The sequence below is a fragment of the Diceros bicornis genome, chromosome 1 (assembly GCF_020826845.1).
Source record: "Diceros bicornis minor isolate mBicDic1 chromosome 1, mDicBic1.mat.cur, whole genome shotgun sequence".
NCBI lineage: Eukaryota > Metazoa > Chordata > Mammalia > Perissodactyla > Rhinocerotidae > Diceros > Diceros bicornis.
In genome coordinates, this window is record NC_080740.1 from 9,718,646 (window position 1) to 9,743,104 (window position 24,459).

The 24,459-nt window shown below is 35.4% G+C and overlaps 1 protein-coding gene across 3 annotated transcripts in view; it reads right to left on the reverse strand.

The window, feature by feature from the left end:
* Window positions 1-24,459, reverse strand: part of SSBP2 (single stranded DNA binding protein 2) — a 297,333-nt gene that overhangs the window by 29,951 nt on the left and 242,923 nt on the right. For all 3 annotated transcript variants that reach the window (XM_058524470.1, XM_058524560.1, XM_058524385.1), the window contains 2 exons: window positions 18,889-18,956; window positions 9,165-9,213 (listed from right to left, as the gene is read on the reverse strand). In XM_058524470.1, the coding sequence (XP_058380453.1) occupies window positions 9,165-9,213; window positions 18,889-18,956 (117 nt within the window). The remainder of the gene's footprint in view (window positions 1-9,164; window positions 9,214-18,888; window positions 18,957-24,459) is intronic.

The following is a 24,459-nucleotide window of genomic DNA, read 5'->3' on the forward strand; positions in this document are numbered from 1 at the left end:
CCACGCCACTGTCAGCATTTTGCTTCTCTCTCCAATAACTTAAATTCATTATCCTAAAGCCTACTTTGTTAATGTCCACCCACTAGCCCAACTTTTCTGTTTTACAATAGAGATTTCCTGGTGAGACACACAAAAGAAGGTTGACAAGATCCAAAATATAATCATGTTCTCCAACTTCAATCTAGTCTTCATTAATACCTGGAAGCATTTTAGCTCAGCCTTTATGGAAACCCTGAAGCATTTTAGTAGTGTGCCAGTAAACGTGGGGCACACCAAGTTTACTTCGGGTGAGGGGTAGTCCCAATTTGTAGCATTTGCCAATTTATGTGGTGTAAATATTCCCATACAGCAGATTTTAAGCTACCAATGATTTAACAATCAGCTCACAAAATTCCTGAATATTTAACAACTGACTTTTGTGAGCTGGCCCTCATGGTGGTTATTCCATCCTGAGTTGGTACTTTGCCCTTTTGTCATACAGTAAAGCCATCAAATTCTCATTATGCCTTCATCTTCAACTCAACACTCCATTATTTACAGGTTTAAATTTTCATCCATCCATCTCAGGTAGGAAAAACAAATCCATTTGTTTCCAAAGCTATCCCCTCCCAACCATCCCATTCTCCTACATCCTTGCTCCTTTCATATTTTTAATTTCTCCGTTTTCATGGTTCCTTCAAACACAGTTAAATATAATAAACATTTTAAAATACCTTAAAAAATTTGTTAGCTCATCTAGTTGTTCAATTCCTTTCCATTTTTGCTCTGTTAAGCTCTTTAATTTTGGCTTATACTTAACTGTTTCTACTTCACATTGTTTGATGCCCTCATTAAAAGAAAAGGAGCATTTGGGCTCCTACCCCTGGCACTTTACTGAACTTGCAGTATGGAAAGTTACCAGCAGTATCTGACAGCCTAGTGTGAGGGACATGAAATATAACAATGTAGGTAGAAGTACTATGTGGGGACAGAAGATATATTTGAGCTGGGCAGCTGGGACTTACAGAGTAGGTGCCCACTAGAAAGACAAAGAGAAGGATCAGCATTTAAAAAGGAAAAAAAAAAGAACAATGTGAAATTACATAGTTTATAAGGGAAATGGTATGTAATTTGACACAGCTGCTGCAGTGTGGGACCTATGGGGATTGTGGTAAATGATGAGGCTATACAGTCAGACTGTGAATGAATTTATGCCATAGGAAATAGGGAGTCACAGGTTTTAGAGGGACATGTTCAAATTTAAGCTTTAGTAAGATACCTCAGCAGGCATCATGAAACATGAATACACGTTAGGAGACTATTGCAAAAGGTCTCTGCAAGAAACGGTAAACAGTGTTCTAGGCAGTGCTGAATAAGACAAGCACGAGTAAGAGAATTTGAAAGACTTTTCACAAAGGCTTGTGAAAAAAAGGCAGGCCTTGGTGACAAACTGGGTGTGGTGGACAAGAGAAGGAAGAAATTCAACTAATTCCTAGGTTTCCAACTAGTGACTGGGTAGGATGATGTTGCTGCTAATTTATACATAGGGAATTCAGGAAGGGGGATAAGTTTGCAGAAATGTCCTATATGTTGAACTTGAAGGCACTAGCAGAGATTGAGGTAGATCTGATCAACAGATATTTATAAATACAGGTCTAGAACTTATTAGAGATCAGGACTAGAGATAAAGCTTCAATTAAATAAATTTTCATTTTGTGCTGGGCACAATACTCGATCTAGGATTCGGTTAGATCTAGTGATAATTGAAATCACAAGAAAATGTTAAAATAAAATAAAAAAAAGGAAGCCAAAGATTAGAATTTAGACAACATTACCAATTAAGAAAGGGTGGATAGAGGCCGGCCTGGTGGTGTAGTGGTTAAGTTCACGCACTCCACTTCAGTGGCCCAGGGTTCACAGGTTCAGATCTCGGGTGCGGACCTACACCAATTGTCAAGCCATGCTGTGGTAGTGACCCACATACAAAATAGAGGAAGAGTGTTACCTCAGAGCCATTCTTCCTCAAGCAAAAGGAGGCAGATTGGCAACAGATGTTAGCTCAGGGGCCATCTTCCTCACCAAAAAAAAAAAAAACAAAAAAAGTCAAGCAAGTTAGACTTTTAAGAAGTAGGGAGGGGGGTGCAGCTTGGCTAGGAAATACCTAAACTGGGCTTATTTTTGAGCCCTGTCAGGCTCAAGTCTTTCAACTTTTCTGCGACACACCTAAGACTAAATAATAAAAAGGGGTATGTTAATAAAAATATGGAAAAATAAAGAAACATTGTTAAAATGAAGAAGAGAAATTAACAGACATCTAAAACAAAACCAAGGAGACAAATATTTCAGACGTCAGGTATGATGAGGACAGACAATAAGTCATGATGTTTGGTTGGTAAGTAGAAGGTCACTAGTAACCTTCAGAATAGGACTTTCATGGGAATTGAAATGGGTTGAGAAGTCAAGTCAATAAATCTTCATTCATCACCTGCTATGTTTCAGGCATTGCGCTACCACAGGGTAATGAAACAGACAGGAAGGTCAAGGAATTTCCTGTCCTGTAGAATCACGGTGAGGAAGTGAAAATGTGAGCGACATGGGATGGTGGTTGAGACTGAGGAAGGGTTGAGAGAATTTTTCCATCAGCTACCCCCTCCCAGCTCCAGAGGAGTGGAAGACTAGGGGTTAAGGCTGTCTTGGGATTTTGTTCATTGGCATAGTGTTAGAGGAAAGTTCCAGCCAATGGAAAGGGATAGACTGAAGACTCCTTTGGAAGCATGAATGAGGCACATAGGCAGAGGCAACAAGAGGTGGAATAAATAGAGAATAGACAGAAGCATTCTTAGTGTTAAAAGACACTTCTTTTTCTGAGAAAAAAGGAAATAAAGATGAATAAAGCCCTGATAATATGGGAGGTGAAAGGTAGAATCTGAAGAAATTTGAGTCTAATGGTCTTTCCCCTCGCCTCCCTGTGTAAAATACGAGACAATTTTAGCGGACAGAGAAGGTGCCAAGATAAGGAGAGCAGGAAAGGTAGTTGAAGAAAGAAGGGTGAAAAAATTCCTGGTCAAGCATCAGTGAGGACTCAGCAGAGGGTGAATGCTATAGATTTAATTATAACACGATGGGTTGAGTACAATTATAGAAATATGCATTAGGCATTGCGGAAGAACTGAAGGTGGTGTTCTATCAAGACTCTGATATAAGATTCCAGAAACAAAGCTCACTGTCCACCCTTTAAATCTGCTTCTTCTCCCGTGTTCCTGGCTCAGTTTGTGTTCTTCCCATTCTCCCTGATACCTGGATTCAAAGACTTGAAATCTCCTTCAACTTTTTCCTTCTCTTTATCCCCAAATCCAACAGGTCACCAAGCATTTTTGATTCTATGTCTGAAATGTATCTCTGCCATTCCTTTTATCACCACTCCACCTCAGGCTCTGATAACATTTTATAAGGTCTACTACTATAATCTCCTAATTTTGTTTCCCAGCTGTATCCATTTTATACACTGTCTGCCTAAGACACAGCTCCTTTCCGCATCAATGATCAAGTCCAGACTTCTCAACATTCGAAGCCCTATACAGACGTGGTCCCCTTTTTTCAGCTTTGTTGCCCTCCATGCCTTCCCAAACAACCTATCCTCCCAGCCACTAACAGTCTAATAATTTTTCCCCAAAGATTTCTTGCATTTCCTCTTTTCTTTATTTTTGTCTAAGCTCTTCTCCACCTCTAGTATCCAGATTCTTCCCAATGTAATTAATCTCCTCTCGCCACTTCTCCCCTATACTCTATACAAAATATCCATTAACATAAAATGAAAGATGACAATGCAGATGTAGAAGATAAGCAGGATCAGAGAGCTAGAATATCAGAATTGTACAACTAGAAGAATCTTTTATTTAACAAATGAGAAAATTAAGGGCCATATATATTGTCTGGTTAAGCTAGACATAGCTCAAGAGCTGTGACGAGAATCCAAATATCCTGAAATATTCTGACTCCTAATATCCATGACTATGTGCTGTGGCAGGGGGAAGATCAGAGTAATTAGAGGTTTTTGATTTTGTTTTCTTAAATGATTAGTAATGTTTTAGCTAAGTAGCTTTCTTCAATTGTGAAGTTTACAACTACTTTATAAGCACTGGCTTACTAGAAATCAGGGAGGGCCACACCAAGACGTTATCTGTGCCAGTGTTAAGGTTGAAAATGTTTTATTATTTTTAAGTGTTCTTTTAAAAAAGTAAGCATCTATTTCCACAGGGCAGAGACTATTTGGAGCAAGATATTTGTATTCACTTAGGCTTAATTACTATAATAAATCCTCATTTTTTTCCTTAAAGGAGTTTCCTCTTTCTTTTTCCTATCAAGCTAGTGAGTTGATGAATACAATGCTATATTAAACATTTCCTGTTTTTTTTCCCATCGCCTCTTGTGCTAACAATTCCTTGAATTTTCTTTGGTGAACTATATCTCCCTTATTTTTCTGAGTGGCTTGGGTGGGGCTCAGGGAGTGGGCGTGTGACCTAGGCCTGGCTGACAGAGCACTACCCCCCCGCCATAAGTGGTTCACGCATCAGCATATGACCCAAGCTAAGCACATCAGTTCAGTTAGTTATTCCCAATTCCTATGCTTAACTGATAGAGCTGTGCTCTTTTGTGCTCAACTGGGAGCTGTAAGGATCTAAATCTGGAGCTTCACACAGCTTTCTTGCCATGACGAGGGGAACAAAGGTAAATGATGGATAGAGACTGGGTCCTGATGACATTATTTGAATCCTTGGAACCAAATGGGCCCCAAAGCAAATTTATATCTGGACTTTTCACACACATGATCCAGTAATATTCTCTTTCAATATGAGCCCAGTTTTGTTGGTTTTCTGTACCTTTTAATCAAAAGTGTCTCCAGAAGAAAATAATTAAGATATTTTCAATAAAAGTGCTTGCTACTTAATGATTAGAACTTGTTGTATAGCTAAACTCAAGTGCAGAGTTCCTTGTGAAATATATAAAAAAGGAAAAATAGTTGGTGGATTTGTAAATAAACTTCCAAATAAGAATCTGAGGCCAATACTGTAATGCTCAGATTGAACGAAGTTAAAAGTAAAAATCATACTTTCATTCAGAATTTAAAACATGAATTTGTCCTTCAAAATGTTTCTCCTACTGCCATGTAAACGGGTGCCAAAAATATTTTTTATCAAATACTTTTATACGACAAAACTGTGGATAGATAAAGATTAAGCAAATAAATAAATCTACTGTGGCAATGGTAGGCAGATTTCTCACTTTCAGAGAAGTGAGTTACAAACATGGAAAGCAAAAAGTCTAGAATGAACTCTGTCGTGTTGGATTGAAATGGAAGCACTAGTATGCACTTATGGTTTTAATACATATAGATAGACACAGAAAGATACAGATGTGCGTGGGTGTGTGTATATATACACATCTATATCCTAGTTCTGTTAGTTGAGAGGGTCTAGAAGCTGTATTACTCTGATGGGTTCTCAATACCACTCTACACTAAAAGGAACCAGGGCTCCTTAAAGAAATGGCTGTTTCTAGGGCTAAGGCTGGGAAAATATAAGATGAGCTTCAAAATGTTCAAAGAATAATGGAGACATGGCAAAGGACAAAGGATCCAGCTTGAAAGGTTTCCTACTGGCCAAGTCTGGAACAATTTCAGCATCAAAACCCATCGAATAAAATAAGAATCCACAAGTACATCTGATATACACGAATGAATGAATGAATGAATGGAGAAGAAAAACTCTTTGTTATAGTAGAAAGTCAACTAATAAATGGAGAAGGAAAGAGAGAATTAGAAAATAGCCGTTTGGCAACCAACATGGCAAGAATCATCAATGGATGCCCAAAGAAGCAGATCAAGGTATAAGGAGGAAGAGGACATTTACTGTAGTTCCAAAGTATGTCTCCACAAGTTAATCATTACAAAGGGAAAAAGAGCAATTTTAGAGTGGAGAAACCTGACAAGCACCACCTTAACTAAGTGATCAAAGTTAACATTATGAATAACGGGACAAATCACCATGGCATGCACCATCTCCAAAATAATGCACAGAGAAAAACACAAAATGACTTCTCTGGTCTTCCTGCCAACTCTGTATAACCCGAATCTAGTCATGAGGAAACATCAGACAAAACCAAATTACAGGACATTCTACAAAATAACTGGCTTGCATTCAACAAAACTGCAAGGTTAAGAAAGACAGAAAAGTTGAGGAACTGCTCGAGATGAAAGGAGACAGAGACACAACCGATGAAGGCAACAGGGAACTGGGGTTTTCTTTTGTTACAAAGGACATTGTTGGGACAATTGGTGAAATCTGAATAAGGTCTGAAGACTAGAAAATAGCATTACATCAATGGTAATTTTCTTGTTTCGATCCTTATATTGTGATTATGAAAGATGCCCTTGTTTTTAGGACACTAAGTATTTGGGGATAAAAGGTCATCATGTCTGCAACTTAAATGCAACTCAAATGGTTCAGGAAAAAATATGTATATGCAGAAAGACAATCATAAAGCAAATGTGGTAAACCTTTAACACTTGGGAATCTGGGTGAAGAGTGAATGGGAATTCTTTGCACTATTCTTGCAACTTTTCTGCAAATCTGAGGTTACTTAGAAATAAACATTTAAAAGAAAAAAATGGTATATAAGGCACATTTGAAAACAGCAAAAATGAAACAAACAACCAACCGCTTTAATACGCTGCCCCGAGGAGCCAGAGATTTACTGTATTGATACAAGATGAAATGTGTTTGTAATTTTAAATATGGACTAGAGTCTAAGGAAATTGGAATTCAAAATAATACAGATGAGTTGTCACTACAATAAAATCTATGATATTTAGGGAAAAAAAATCTCTCTTTAATACTTTTTGCTTTGTTTCATATAAGCTCTACGCTTTTCCTAGAAAGTCATCAGTTTTCTACGATTTTTTTTCTTGTTCTCATAATAAATCATTTTCAGAGGAATGCTTTTCCTTTCCGTGCTCGAGATGATGACCCCTTTCTCTTTCCGAAGAGAAAACTGTAAGCCTTCTCCCACTTCTTTTCCCTGTTCACTATTCCCTATGGGCTACTTTGAGTGAGGGGAGATGTACCCACATGCGGTATATCGCACCAGAAGGGACTGCTTTCAATGCTATTGCTTGCCCACACACGTGCTAATCAAATGCCCATTTCAGACAGCAGTTTGATATGCACAGCTTCTACTCTAATTCCTCGTGTTTCTCAGGATCTAAAATAATGCAAAGCTGCTCACCTGATACAGTACATTCTCTTATCCTGAGTGCTCGGGTTTATGAAACCCTAAAGAGATGGAGTACCTAAAAAACTAAAAATCATCGGAATGCAGAACTGTCTCCTCATCTCTGTATCTAAGACTCTTACTTGGATGACATACCCATGAGATACAATGCACTATCCTGCCACCTTCCTCAGTGGGTTTTGGGGGACAGTCTCTAGACGACTGTATAAAGGAGGTACTGCTGGCAGCGGGCAGTGGCGGGTGTGCTTGCACTCTGGCTGCCTGCCATGGGCAGCAGAGGGATGACTTGTTGAGCTGACAGTGAGGAAGCAGAGAAGGGTTTTCTTGCTTCCAGGTGGGATGGCTTACATAGTTAAGGTGGGCTATCAGCTGTGCATCTTAATCCAGTTTCATCACACATGCAGATAATAGAAATTCTTTCCAGATTCTAGCAATAGGAAGATTGTCAGAGTTTTTGGTTTCATAAAAAATTGTTTTTTCAGTATCTTTATGGATATTTTAAAAAGGAGTTGACAGAAGTGTATCTTGAGCTGCTAGCCAGATGCCATTTTAAGTTAAACTTTGAATGAATTTAAAAGGCATACAGCAAGAAGCAAATAGAAATGTGAATTCTTCGAAAGCACATCAGCAAACTAAAAGAATTTTGGAAGAGTAAAGATATTCACATTATAACATAATCTGGCAAAACAGTATCTTAGAAAGATTTGTTGAGATTAAACAGTACACTGAAGACCCAAATGGAAGCAATATTATCACTCTCTCCACCCTAAATAATTTTATTTAATTAGCAAACAGCATAGCTATTGAAACTAAGAGAGAGGCAGGTAATATAAATTAATTTTTTTCTCTAAAAATATGAAGGTACTTACTTGAGAAGGAAGTGATTTCTGCTTTAGAACAGCAAAGAATTTAGGATGATTCTTCCTATACCATACATACCTTACTTTAAATTTTCTTAAAGTTTAAATTAACCTTAAACATTTGATCAGTTTCATGTTTATTTAACATTAAGGCCACTGCTAGCCAATGAAGGTACCTCTGTACATATTAGCAAGAGGCATCTCTTCTGGGCAGATATTCATAGACTTCACAAGTGGAACACAAGCTGTATTTTAGCTCCCTATTGACTCCCTTGATTCAGGTACCTTTGTGCAGTGCACATACTACACATATGTACACAGCAGACCTCTCTCACATATTGAAGAACTCAAGATTTCAAAGTCAAGAAGGAAAAACATCTCCAAGATCATCAAATTAAAATCATATTAATTTTAAGATTGAGAGCTTAATTTTCAACCCATACATATATTTATGTGACATTATTAAGAGAGAAAAATATTTGTGCAGTCAAACCACTGCCACAAAACACGTAAGAAAAATTCTAAGGTTGTCAGGTACATAGACAGACGCCTAAGGATGGCAATTTAGCTCACAGGCACAAGGCAAATGTGCACTTGCTTCCTGGGGCAGCAAGAGGGCAAATCCAGGTGTAACTAGTGCAGAAAGTATAATTGTAATAACTGATAGAGATAGATCCTATCTGACAATTTAGTTATTATTATAGTTCTTTTAGAAGAGCAAACCATTTTACAATAAATATATTTTATGATAAATATAGGCTACGTAGCATACTTAAATCACACTTTATATTTTTATTTTTAGAAGTCTGCTAATCTACATAGAATGCATGTTTACATTAGACCTTGAAGTGAAAAAATTACATAATTTCAAATATTATGCATATTTAAAAAATACATACAAAACATATATATTTTGGATGATTACTTTTTAAAAAAGGTTAATATAACCAATTTCAGGGCTTTCAGAAGCAATAGATTTTTGTTATTGTTAAATGATAAAAAGTGCCAAAAATTTTGAAAAATTTATATACTCACTGAATTGGCATTTGTTGGGTTTGGCCAAGGTCTACCACCACCTGGACCCCTACAAGACAATGTGATAGGTTAAAATTAGGTTAAAGCCTAAAGCATAGGCTTTGAATGTTTTACAATAAGCAATAACAAATCATAAAATATCAATTAACATTTACAATTCTGTTACCATGCAGTGCTAGTTCAACACTGAAATTATTCTCTTTATACTTTTCACAGCTTTTTTATTTCTTAAATCAAAAAATTTTATCATTTCACAAAGCAGTTTTCTTCCCAAATCAAACTACTTTTAGTAAGCCCAGTTTTATTTTAATATTAAGTTTAGTTACTGTAATTACCACTAAAAGTGGAAAGCACCTGTAGTAGAAGTAAATATATACATACACCTAAGTCATTATAAAAACACACGTTTGATAGGCCACAAAATGAGTCTCCATAAATTTAAGAAGATTGAAATAATACCAAGCATCTTTTCTGACCACAACGGTATGAAACTAGAAATCAACTATAGGAAGAAAATCAGAAAAGCCACAAATACGTGGAGATTAAACAAAATGCTACTGAACAATGACTGGGTCCACGAAGAAATCAAAAAATACCTGGAGACAAATGAAAATGAAAATACGACATGCCAGAATTTATGGGATACAGCAAAAGCTGTTCTAAGAGGGAAGTTTATAGCAATACAGGCCTATCTCAACAAACAAGAAAAATCTCAAATAAGCAATCTAACAATGCACCTAAAGGAATTGGAAAAAGAAGAACAAACAAAGCCCAAAATCAGTAGAAGAAGGGAAATAATAAAAATCAGAGCAGAAATAAATAAAATAGAGACTAAAAAAACAATAGAAAAAATTAATAGAACCAAGAGCTGGTTCTTTGAAAAGATCAACAAAATTGACAAACCTTTAGCTAGACTCACCAAGAAAAAAAGAGAGAAGGCACAAATAAGTAAAATCAGAAATGAAAGAGGAGAAATTACAACAGACACCTCAGAAATACAAAAGATTATAAGAGAATACTATGAAAAGCTATATGCCAACCAATTCGACAATCTGGAAGAAATGGATAAATTCTTAGAATCATACAACCTTCCAAAATTGGATCAAGAAGAAGTAGAGAATTTGAATAGACCAATCACCAGTAAGGAGATCGAAACAATAATCAGAAACCTCCCCCAAAATAAAAGTCCAGGACCAGACGGCTTCCCTGGTGAATTCTACCAAACATTCAAAGAAGACTTAATACCTATTCTTCTCAAACTCTTCCAAAAAATTGAGGAGGGGGGGAAGCTCCCTAACTCATTCTACGAAGCCGACATTACCCTGATACCAAAACCAGACAAGGACAACACAAAAAAAGAAAATTACAGGCCACTATCACTGATGAACATCGATGCAAAAATCCTCAACAAAATACTAGCAAATCGCATACAACAATACGTTAAAAAGATTACACACCATGATCAAGTGGGATTTATTCCAGGTATGCAGGGATGGTTTAACATTCGCAAATCAATCAACGTAATACACCACATTAATAAAATGAAGAATAAAAATCACATGATCATCTCAATAGATGCAGAGAAAGCATTTGACAAGATACAGCATCCATTTATGATAAAAACTCTGAATAAAACAGGGATAGAAGGAAAGTACCTCAACATAATAAAGGCCATATATGACAAACCCACAGCTAATATCATCCTCAATGGTGAAAAACTGAAACCTATCACTCTAAGAACAAGAACCAGACAAGGATGCCTACTGTCACCACTCCTATTTAACATAGTATTGGAAGTCCTAGCCAGAACAATCAGGCAATAGAAAGAAATAAAAGGGATCCAAATTGGAAAGGAAGAAGTGAAACTGTCACTATTTGTAGAGGACATGATTATATATGTAGAAAACCCTAAAGAATCCACCAGAAAACTCTTAGAAGTAATAAACGTGTATGGTAAAGTTGCAGGATACAAAATCAACATACAAAAATCAGTTGCATTTCTATACATTAACAACGAAGTAGCAGAAAGAGAAATTAAGAATACAATCCCATTTACAATTGCAACAAAAAGAATAAAATACCTAGGAATAAACTTAACCAAAGAGGTGAAAGATCTGTACACCAAAAACTATAAAACATTGCTGAAAGAAATTGAAGACGACACAAAGAAATGGAAAGATATTTCGTGCTCTTGGATTGGAAGAATTAACATAGTTAAGATGTCCATACTTCCCAAAGCAATCTATAGATTCAATGCAATCCCTATCAAAGTTCCAACAACATTTTTCACAGAAATAGAACAAAGAATCCTAAAATTTATATGGAACAACAAAAGACCCCGAATAGCTAAAGGAATCCTGAGAAAAAAGAACAAAGCTGGAGGTATCACACTCGCTGATTTCAAAATATACTGCAAAGCTATAGTAACCAAAACAGCATGGTACTGGCACAAAAACAGACACACAGATCAATGGAATAGAATCGAAAGCCCAGAAATAAACCCACACATCTATGCACAGCTAATCTTTGACAAAGGAGCCAAGAACAGACAATGGAGAAAAGAAAGTCTCTTCAACAAATGGTGTTGGGAAAACTGGATAGCCACATGCAAAAAAATGAAAGTAGACCCTTACCTTACACCATACACAAAAATTAACTCCAAATGGATTAAAGACTTGAATGTAAGACCTGAAACTATGAAACTTCTAGAAGAAAACATAGGCAGTACGCTCTTCGACATCGGTCTTAGCAACATATTTTCAAGCACCATGTCTGACCGGGTAAGAGAAACAATAGAAAAAATAAACAAATGGCACTACATCAAACTAAAAAGCTTCTGCACAGCAAAGGAAACCATCAACAAAACGAAAAGACAACCTAACAATTGGGAGAAGATATTTGCAAACCATACATCTGATAAGGGCTTAATCTCCAAAATATATGAAGAACTCATGCATCGCAACAACAAAAAAACTACCAACCCAATTAACAAAGTGGCAAAAGACCTGAACAGACATTTCTCCAAAGAAGATATACAGATGGCCAACAAACACATGAAAAGATGTTCAAAATCATTAACTATCAGGGTAATGCAAATCAAAACTACAATGAGATATCACCTCACGCCTGTCAGAATGGCTATTTTTAACAAGACAGGAAACAACATGTGTTGGAGAGGATGTGGAGAGAAGGGAACTCTCATACACTGCTGGTGGGAGTGCAAACTGGTGCAGCCACTATGGAAAACAGTATGGAGATTCCTCAAAAAATCAAGGATAGAACTACCATATGATCCAGCTATTCCACTGCTGGGTATTTATCCAAAGAACTTGAAAACACCAGTGCGTAAAGATACATGCACCCCCTTGGTCATTGCAGCATTATTCACAATAGCCAAGACTTGGAAGCAACCTAAGTGCCCATCAAGGGACGAATGGACAAAGAAGATGTGGTATATATACACAATGGAATACTACTCAGCCATAAGAAACGATGAAATCCAGGCATTTGTGACAACATGGATGGACATTGAGGATATTATGCAAAGTGAAATTAGTCAGAGGGAGAAGGTCAAATACCGTATGATTTCCTTCATTAAGTAGTAGATAATAACAACAACAAACAAACACATAGAGACAGAGATTGGATTGGTGTTACCAGAGGGGAAGAGGGGAGGGAGGGGGGTGAAGGGGATAATTCGGCATATGTGTGTGGTGATGGGTTGTAATTAGTATTTCGGTGGTGAACAGGATGTAATCTATGCAGAAATAGAAGTATAATGATGTACACCTGAAATTTATACAATGTTATAAACCAATGTTACTGCAATAAACAAAAAATTTAAAAAAAACAAAAAACAAAAAAACACGTTTGAAGTAAAAAGCATTAATTATGAAATAATTATAAGCTATAATCTTGTGATATCAGTGTAAGTGCCACCAGTATCTCATTCAAAATGAAACTGAAATTATTTGTAAAATATTAATATATACAAAATGATTGCTCTTATTAAGCTACAAATAAATAAATATACATACATGATGTCTAAATTTGCCTCCTTTTCAAAAAATTGCCGACTATCACACATTACATTATACGTTTATATCAATCTATCTTTTAGTGCTATTGACAACTTAGTTATTATTAAACAAGGGAATCACATTTCCTGTTTTAATAATTATAGTTTAATACAGTGGCCAGAGTAAAATCTTGGGAAAAATAGGAGGTAACCCATGTCAATGTATGTCAATATATTACTTCATTTTAGGGTGGAGGAGAATGTTTTGTATTCCACAGCTTTAAAGGACATAAAGCTTTTAAAGCAAAATTAATGCCTAATTAGTTAAGTGAAAAAGGTCTTTTGTCCTCATATTTTAGTATTAAGTATACCTGAATGAATAGTGCCTGATAAAAAGTAGATTACTTTCAGTGGGTCCTCTGTAATTAGGGTCACTCAAAATTCCCTTTTCCCCTAAAAGCAGTGAAAAGATAGTGAAAATTTTTAATTAAAAACCATGTCCCCTGGGGCCAGCCCAGTGGGGTAGTGGTTGGGTTTGTGTGCTTTGCTTCGGAGACCCAGGGTTTGCAGGTTCGGATCCCGGGCACAGACCTATACACCACTTATCAAGCCCTGCTGTGGTAGGCGTCTCACATATAAAATAAAGAAAGATGGGCACAGATGTTAGCTCAGGACCAATCTTCTTCACCAAAAAAACCCACAAAAAGACAAAAACAAACAAACAAAAAACACATCTTCTGATTCTAGGGCCAGCCCAGTGGCATAATGGTTAAGTTCGTGCGCTCTTCTGCAGCGGCCCAGAGTTCACGTGTTTGGACCCCAGGCGTGGACCTACACACCGCTAATCAAGCCATGCTGTGGCAGCGTCCCACATACAAAATAGAGGAAGAGGGGCACAGATGTTAGCTCAAGGACAATCTTCCTTACCAAAAAAAAAACAACAACAAAATAACACATCCCCTGATTCTCATTCTAGGGCTCTTAAATCTAAAGTTCTAAATATTAGCTAGAGGCTGTCCAAGTTAGCCATATTGCCCATGTTTGCTTGGAATATTTAGGACTGTTTTTAGATTTGTTTTGGGATCCCAGGGAATCCCCAGGTAAAGAGCAGGGAAGGGCCTGAAAATCCTGTCCTTAGGCTCCATTAGGATGTCCAAGTGCACTTCTTCCCAATTCTGCTTGAGGAACAGAAGGGAAAATCAGATGCCAGAGGAGACTTGGTCAAAGTACTGTGCACAGGGAGGAGGCGAGGGGCACTTGTATTGTCTCTGGAAAGTGTTGCCTCTCTAAGATGATGATGATGATTTTACAATTAATTATGGCAACACTTTAGAAAGATGCTTTTACATATAGGATTCCATGCCTACTAGACAGAAACATAGGATATATGTTGATCAAGTAAAACATTTGATTTGGTTGATATTAAATAAAACATAGTAAAGAAATTGGGAAACATTTATCTTAAGACAATATAAAAAATATACTATATCCAAATCATGGCAAAAATGTGTATACAATGATCTTATGTAGCTAATGACCTCATAATTTTGAAATATTATGTGTAAATAAGGACTTATGAATAAGATATATTAAATATAATAAAATATGGCTTTTTTTAATCAAAAAGACATTTTAATATGGACCTTAAAGATTTGAAAAGATGTTAAATTCACTTATACTAAGAGAAATATACATTAAAATCTGGCTTGTTATTTTTAAATTTGTTTAATGTTAAATTAACACACTGAGTTAAATGTTAAAATAAACAATTTAATTAAATAAATAATAATTAATATTAAATTAAATGTTAAATTTATTACAAGTAACATAAAATACCTCTTACACATTTCAATTGTTTTACAAATACTAATCTAGTCTCTGAATACTATATATTTCATATTAAACTGTATTTTAATATAATAGGTTAAATATTAATAATTTATATGGATAAGATAAATTTCCCCCAACATTTCCACCATGTTTGAAGACATTTTAAGTTTCACAAATAGTGCTAAATAAAGTGGGGGTTGTAGTAGTGAGCAGTTCTATTAGAACAACTACTTAAGCTCAGTAATTCCCACTACTTTTCAGAGTTATCAGTTATCATCAAGAAAGTAATCTACAAACTATGACACAGGCATTATTTCCAATGGAAATTTCTATATAAGCATGGTTTGAAGTAGAATCAGGATAGCCTCATTTAAAAATAAGGAGAAAAATGGAATTTAAAAGAAGTCTGTAGGGGCTGCCCAGTGGCGAAGTGGTTAATTGTGCGTGCTCCACTTCAGCGGCCCAGAGTTTGCAGGTTCAGATCCTGGGCGCAGACCTACGCACCATTCGTCAAGCCATGCTGTGGCAGTGGCCCATATATAAAATGGAGGAAGATGCGCACAGATGTTATCTCAAAGCCAATCTTCCCCAGCAAAAAGCGGAAGATTGGCAATGGATGTTAGCTCAGGGCCAACCTCCCTCACTAAAAAAAAAAAATAATAAATCTGTATTTTTTTGGTAAGGGTATTGGCTACGACGAAATCAAAGCAACCATGACCACCACAGAGAAAAATCCTCTTTTCTTTTGTAATTCATAGTCATCTTATTTCAAGGTAATAATTACACAAACTTTATAATTCTATAGGATATAATTTAGAACAAAAAGGTCTAGATCCTTTGAAATCCTTTGTCCTTAGTTTTTATAAAATACCAAAGTATACAAAGTTGAATTAGAAATGCTTTCATGCTGAATCCTAAATTCTTTGGAAATTTGTAAAAATTTAGTTAATTTAGAAATACAGTTTCCTTTAAAAACCAATCTATAATGCATTTGAAAACACATTTGTAAATTCTACTTTAAATTACTGAAATTGATATTAAGCTTTTACTTTTAAAGATATAATAGTAGTTACAGAAACATTAAGAGTATACTCTTATTTTAATTTTAAATGACACTGTATATAATTTATCCTGAGTTTAGAGCATGGAAATATAAAAATTATAACAGAATAACCATTTTCTTTGGAGGTGACTCATATTTTTTTAACAACAAAATTATCAAAATTTTGTTCCCAATGGTTTATTCTTCAATAAAGGGATAAAGTTGCCAGTTAGAATAAAGCATTTAAAAATACTTTAGTGACCAGGGTTGGGTATTTTTCATTGTGATTATACTTCCAAGGCAAACAAGAAAAAGTGACAAGCTAAAGACAAATAATCCAGCTTTGATTCTCCAGCAGGTCCCTCCTGACTCCAACACACAAATATTTTAGATTGCTAAAACATAGCTTAAGGTAACACTATTCTAATGCTTTCTCCTTCAATTTTTAAGGTACCCAACATGCAAAAAAGTGACATGAAGAAAGCCACAAATACCATTAGAAATACTTGTTTGCCATAACACAGTAAGATTCACTTTGTTTTAAAGATAATACATTATGAAGTGAATTTCAATAAAGCTTACCCTATTGAATACAATAGAGATAATAATGTGTTTTATTTTGTTGGGGTTGATATCAATGCAAGAATTATTCTCTCTGGTTACATCTTCCATAATTCAGAACTTTCCCTATTAGAGGGGAATATTTACAAATATAATGATGAAAATAGTTACATTTTCAATATCCTTGAAGGAATCCTAATTTATAAAATATTGAAAATGATATAAGACCCCAAATAAAAGACAATAGTAACAAATAATGGAAATCTGAATCCGTAAGGCTTAAAGGTTCTTTAAGAACCAGAAATTATATAAATAGTAAAATATTATGTAATAGAAAATATTTTTAAGTATCTGGGTATATTCACCCAAATATCAACAAAAATAATCATACTAAAATTTTAAGCCATATTTTTAGTCTCCATAGTCTAGGGAATTAAATGTACCCACATATATATGTTTAAGTATAGGTGAGAAAGGATCTAGACATTTTAAACAGCTATTTGAGTCTCTCAATGGTCACATGAAAATACCTTTTTAGTCTCTACTAGCAGACCACCACATGGCTGATTATAATGAAGAATAATAATACAAAATAATATTAGATACAGTCTTAATATTTAATGATAATTCTGGGTTGATTATAGTATTCAAAATGTGTACTCCTTACATCTATACATAATACTCAAAAATTTCTTTTTTTTTTGCAGGGGAAGACTCACCCTAAGCTAACATCTGTTGCCAATCTTCCTTCCCTACCTGCCCCCTGCCCCAAAGCCCCAGTATATAGTTGTAAGTTCTTCTGGTTCTTTCTATGTGAGCCGCTGCCATAGCATGGCTACTAACAGACGAGTGGTGTGGTTCTGCACCCAGGAACTGAACCCGGGCTGCCGAAGTGGAGCGTGCTGAACTTTAACCGCTAGGCCATCAGGGCTGGCTGTATTCAAAATTATATATCTTAAAAGCTATTGCATGTTAAAGTCAGAATCTTAGGTAGGTAAATTTTATATATATCTAAATCCTATTGGTAAGAGTTTCAGCTTTTGATATAAGCATAAAATATCACTCACTCCTTCTTGTATCAACCATTAATAAAGGCTAAGCCTTTGAGGAATTTAAGAAAAGTCAGATTTCATGTCTACCCATTTTTACTTCCAAAGTGAAAAGACATGATAGAAAAATTTGACCTACTTTTTTCCCTTGTTCTGTTAGTTTTGAGTCTGGCTGGTATCCACCTATTAACCTATTTTCTATTTTAGGCAAAAGTGCTTTCCATGAAAATGGTTTCAGAAACTTAAAAAAATCCCTATGTACATTAAAAGAGCTTATCTCACAGTGTATCTTCAATGCAATTAAGCAATGGTAGAATTTTAAATTTGACATGTAAGTAACCAAAATGTGGACTGATGGGAACTATATTAGAAGAGATTACCCACAACCCTATATGGAATGCTTTCATTATTTCTGGTAAGCTTTCCTTAGGCCACGTCATGGAATTGATCCTCTAGTGAATTAATGAAAGTCACTAACAAGCAGCTGGTATATATGGAACTTTGAGGGTAAGTCATATAATGAAAAATAAATAAAAATTCCTTAACAAACTGCATTATATTGGCTGATAGAAACAAACTACTCTCTTTGGGCTTAAAAGGCCTTTTCAGTAAACAAACAAACCAACCCTGTTAGTTTACTCCTTATCTAAGTGCATCTTGAATTTTCAAAAGGAAATTCATACTATACCATGGAGAATTCTTTAATACAGAAGACACTACCAGAGAGAATTCTTCCAGTGTTAAGAGTGGCCTCAACAAAGTGAACGTAAAGACATATATTTATAAGAGTTAAAAACTCCACTCTTGGGAATCACTATGTACTTGTTAAATGAAGTTACCAACATTCAATTATCTACTTTTGTAGAGTTAAGTCATGGTCCTGGTGTCAGCATCTTTTCCTACTTTTGTATAGACTCTCTGCAGACTCTGTGCTTATTTATAAAAGACTCATTTTTATGACAAATAAAATATGAAAATCAAAAAGAAATAGGCTGCAAGTTGGCATTTATGGCACTTGAAAATGGAAAAAAAGTTAAAGGTTGCAAGGGAAGGAAGAAAAACACAAAGAATATGTTGTGAAATGAAACACATACTGCAGCTCATTTTTAGTTCATTTATACTACATGGAGATTTAAGAGCTCAAACTGTGTTACAAATTAGTGTCACTTCAGAAAACAGAAAATAGAACACTTTAGTGAACCGGAGAATATAGCATTTGCTTACATGTTCATTCCAGGCATTCCAGGGCCACCTAAAGCATTCAGTGGGGGTCTCATTGCACCTCCATAGTTCTGTAATGATAACCAAGGGTCAGACTACCACAAAACAAAAAAACAAAACCAAAGAGGAGGGGGGAAAGAAAGGAGAGCAGGTTAATGATTTCCCTACGTAACTCCTAAGGGATAGGCCTGTGCAATTCATTCTCTGAAGGCTCCACCCTTGTACCTTTGCTTCTATTTAACAATTACTTTGGTTTGTGTCTTTTAAAAACGATGTGAATACGTAAGATCATTGGAGCATGTTAATGATTAAGGTATAATTGCAATGTTAATATTCAATACCTCTTTACTAATTTCCTAATATCTGTACAACAGTGAACTTTTTCAAATAAAATATTTCAAAAATCCAAAACTGTTTTTAAAGAAAAGACTTAATCAACATATTTGAAATTGTCAGAATCAGAACAGTTACATAAAGTCTGAGGAAAAAAGCAAACAGGGGAACCCAACATAAGAACTTCTTATGTTCACAAAATAATATATCCATTGCACAAACGCACTAATACAAACACACAAAAATAGAAGAAAACTAAAGTACACTCAAAATGTACTATGTATGCATGAATTATATGACTCAGACTTCTGTCAATATCTATTATGTGCATTTGAAGGATAAAAACATTTTAATGTTTTAACATGCATATCACATTAGCTTACTTCAGTTTGCATAGAGGCCAAAAGATTAATTTTAACACTATACTGTTAATGCATCTTGACACTACCAGCCACTTTCATGCTTGGCTTTCTGACACCACTATTCCTTCAACTTCTCTGACTACTTTTTTGCAGTTTCCTTTTATTTGGCTAATTCTTTAAATGTTGCTTTTCCCCGAGTTCTAACCACAGCATTTTTTTTTCAATAAATGCACATTTATGGGTAATTTTATCTGCTACCATTAGTTCAACAACTTGGTATCCCAAGTTGGTATCCCAAATCTTTTACATGCATATCTCCCTTAAGCTCCCAGATAACTCATATGTTGAACTTCATATGGGTTGTTTCCATCTCGATACCACTTCACGCTCGACATATCTAAAAGTAAACCCAATACTATCTTCTCATGACTGTGCTCTTTATACTGCCTTCCTCAGGCATCACCTTCCACACAACAGTCCAGGCTAAGAACCTCTGGGAGCTCCCTGATGTCTCTTCCTTTTCTTTCAATTTCCATAGCCAGTCAGTTGCCAAAGACTATTGATTCTATCTGTGAAACAGCTCTTGAAATAGTGCTCTCCTTCATATCACTAATCTTTGTCATTTACTGAAACTACTGTACTATCTTAATTGGTCTCTCTGACTTAAGATTCTCTCTCTCCCAATCTATTCTCCATACTGCCTCCAGAATTATGGTTCTAAAATTCAGTCCTACTTACGTCACTTAAAATCCATTATGTCCCACACTGCCTATCGAACAGAGTCTATACTCCTTAGTATGGCTCTATGAGGTTATTCACAGATCAGTCTCAGCCTATCTTTCTTGCCCTCATTCTCTGTAATTCTTACCTTCTTCCCCTACTCCCAACTATACTATCCAGCCTACTGGATTCCTTGTGGTTCACAAACACACAATACACGTTTACACCCAGGTTAACTCATCTGCTGTGGCCTTCTGTATAGTAGGTGCTAAGATGACAAGGAAATATTCAATGAGAGAAGCTCTGTTAACCTTAGAGAGTAAGCCACAGTTTATAAACAAATTACCTAGGTACATGCTATTCTCATTGTTTATTACTTTTACCTTCACGAAATCGTATTTAAACATCCCAGTTTTGTGTGCTATGGGATAGTAGAATGGTTTCTGCCCACACTGAGGCATTGGTTAAAAGGATAGCTATTTCCCTTAACCTCTGGACCAAGCATGGTGGTGGCAGCAGCAGTATCAGCAAGGAGTCTCGAAGAAGAAAGTTAGTCACTGAGAACAAAATCTGGATGGTAAAGCATAATAGAAATGCTTCACAGGGAAAGTCTCCCTCCCTTTTAGTCTTAGAATATCTGTGTTTTATTTTATCAAAGAAAACATTAGTTTTCTTTATAGCTCTGGACATAGACATTGGCTTGAATCTCTGTTGTGCTCCCCCATTTTCTCTGCCCCCTTTCGATATGTGTGATCTCAGCCCAATGATTCTCCCAATGATCTGCGCAACCTTCATTTCCTTATCTGTAAAGTGATAACATTATATCCCTTATAAGCTTGTTGGAGGACAAAATGAAATCATATAAACACCTATCATAGTGCTTGGTGCATTAATAGCACGATACTTGGTGCTCAAAAACTGTAGCTGCTAACTCCTTCTTATCACCGTTACTAAGGGACTCACTTAAACGAGTGCTTTTCTCATCAGCTTTCCTTGAGCCCTCAACCCTAACAGAATTACTTGCTTGTTTATGTAATGACTTCCTGACAGAGTATGCATATTTCTTCTCCAGATTTTTTCTACTGCATAATAGTTTTTCTTTATGCGTCTGCATCTCCCGGCAAACAACAAGTACATTGAAGGCCGAGTCTGTTTTACTCATCTCCCGGCAAACAACAAGTACATTGAAGGCCGAGTCTGTTTTACTCATCTTTGTATACCCAGTGCTCACGAGTCACAGTGCTCAAGTGTCACAGGAAATGAGTAAGAAATTACCCAATACGTAACTTGATAGATTTACAAAATATTTTAATTTTGTGAATAATCTGAAGCAAAAAGAAAACAGAAAGATAAGAAAGAATAACAACTGGGTTTCCAAGTGGTATCAACAAAGACAGAATGGGAAGAGCTAATTTAGAATCACTGAATTTTAAAGCTGATAGCAGCTATACAATTCCATCTGCTTTAATCTCTCTCCCAACGCAATGTTCCTGACAAAATGGCTGTTCAGACTCTGCTTGGAAAGTTTATAGAGTTTTTCCATGATTGGGCAGTTTAATTTCTAGAAATTTCTTCCCTATACTGAGCTGAATTCTACCTCCCATCTTAGACTTGAAAATACAGAATCAGTTTACTCTCTCTCTACATGAGAGTCTATCATATATTTCCATCTCACCATTTCTCCACCCAAAGTATTTGATTTGGAAATCATGATATGTTCCTACTTATACATAATTCATTTATCCTTCAGATTTCTAGAGGAACTAGAACTAGTTGGATAGTCTTGGCAAATTTTTCTGTTAATCATATGGCACCTGCTGAGCATAAGAACACAGGCAAGGTGAGTATATCTTACTCCAAAAGCAAGTAGAAAAATGACTTCAAATATGGTATTATGGAAGACATTTTTCTTGATTAAATAGATAATTTTGCTTTTCTATTGAAAGGATACTGATATCAATTTAAAAATCACGTATTACTGCTGAACTTAGATTTAAAATAGATTAAAGAGTGGGAAAATATGCCAGGATTTGGAACAAACTTTTATTCCTTCATCCATGCAATAAAGTATTGACCACCTGTTTACTATGTTCTAGGTGTGCACTTTGCCTAAATCGGCATTATCTAAGAATCATTGGATTAGATATATTTGTTCTAGGAATTCAATTGTTCCAGTAGATAACTACCGTCCCTCTTCACCACATTGATCTTAAGCTCAAAAACTTATGGAAATAACCTATGATAAAAAAGAGATGTGTGGGCCGGCCCGGTGGCTTAGCGGTTAAGTGCGCGTGCTCCGCTGCTGGTGGCCCGGGTTCGGATCCCAGGCGCGCACCGACGCACCGCTTCTTCGGCCATGCTGAGGCCGGGTCCCACATACAGCAACTAGAAGGATGTGCAACTATGACATGCAACTATCTGCTGGGGCTTTGGGGGAAAATAAATAAATAAATAAAATTAAAAAATAAAAAAAGAGATGTGTATTTTGTTTGTGCATAAAGCTAAAGACAATATTCCAGCAACAGCAAAAAAGTAGATGCATTCTGCTCTTGGGCTGCATCTGTGTGATTAAATGCCTGTTATGAGAGTTGTTTTCTATTACCTTTCAAGAAACACAGCTAACCTTTACTACAAATCTCAGTTTATAATGCATATGTTTTCCATATCAGGTGTATAAGTAAATATCTCACAAGAACTCCTGATTTCAAATGATTTTACCTCATTTTTACCTGTTGTACCATTCATATGAATGACTCCTGTTTTCACTTAAGTACATGATAAGTATAAAATACAATTTCCTTTAACCTTTTATACTTTGCATACTGTGATTTAAAAGAGTTATTGTAGGTATTTCTGGTTTCTGAGGTAAATTCATGCCAAAACACTTTATTTCCCTCAAATTATAAAGAAATAGCAAGCATACTAATCCAAATGGAAGAAATAAACTATTCTCTTTGGGTTTGAAAATGCAAAGTATTTATATTTATATGATAAACTTAGTTATTAAAACTCATGAATAAGAGATTACTCATCAGAAATGTTTTCTCATTTTCTGTTGCAATTTACTTATAACACAAAACATATAAACATATAGCCAGCTATTTATAAATAAAGACCAGTATGCTTTTTATTTCTGCATTTTCAGATGAGATCTAAGTGTTCATATAGCTTAGGTAAGCATTGGTATATCTTTCAAATACTGCAAAACTGACTTTTAAATCAGACTCTAGTTTTAGTTTTAAAAAGTATTAAAAATATTTGTCTGGGAATGACAAAAGCTTAAAGAGCAGGTAGCTGGAAAATAAGTGAACTGAATGAAGAATGATAACTAAATTATAGGCATAAAGTTTTTGATGTATATTTAAAATGTATCAGTTATAAAAACATTTTGGGAAAAAAATCCCTCAAGTTCTGTATAGCCAAATTGGTAGGCATAGTTCATTAAAGACTAAAAGTATACTCAGTCAATGAAATATCCTATATATCTCATAGATTTCTAGTTGCTATTAATGACTTAATGATGGTAGGTCACACAAATCATCATCCCTAACATGGGTACAAATAGGGAAAAATAATTTAAGTATCTAAATCAGAATTTTATAAGATTGTAAGAAAATACATAGGAAAGAATGAGCCTAAATAAAAGAAATTGATTTTTTTGGACTTTGAGGATATCACATATATTTATATAGTGGGGTTTTTTTTTCATGCAATGTAGTATTTTTGACAAATTTGGTTATATGCACTTCATGTTTCAATATAGCTAATACATATATTATTGTATATTGCTTAGAGACTCCTAAATCTAAGTCACATTATCTGGGTGTTAGATTCTTAATTCTCTGACTCCTTTGGGCAAACAACAAAATATTAATGTAATTTTTAAGTAGCTACATGAAACAAGCTCCTAAAACTATCCTTATAATGCTGCTCTTGGAAAGGACAAAGAAAATAAATTAATTCTTCTTTTAACCAGTTTATGACATACTAACTTCTGACCCATGAGGTAGAAATTTAAAATTCTGGATTTTGGATTCATTTCTTTGAAATACAACATTATAGAATTATTTTCTATTTCACACAATTTTCCCAAGAGAGACAAAAGGATTAGCTAAAACAAATGACAGCCTGGAACAGCATACTTTAAAAATGTTACCAA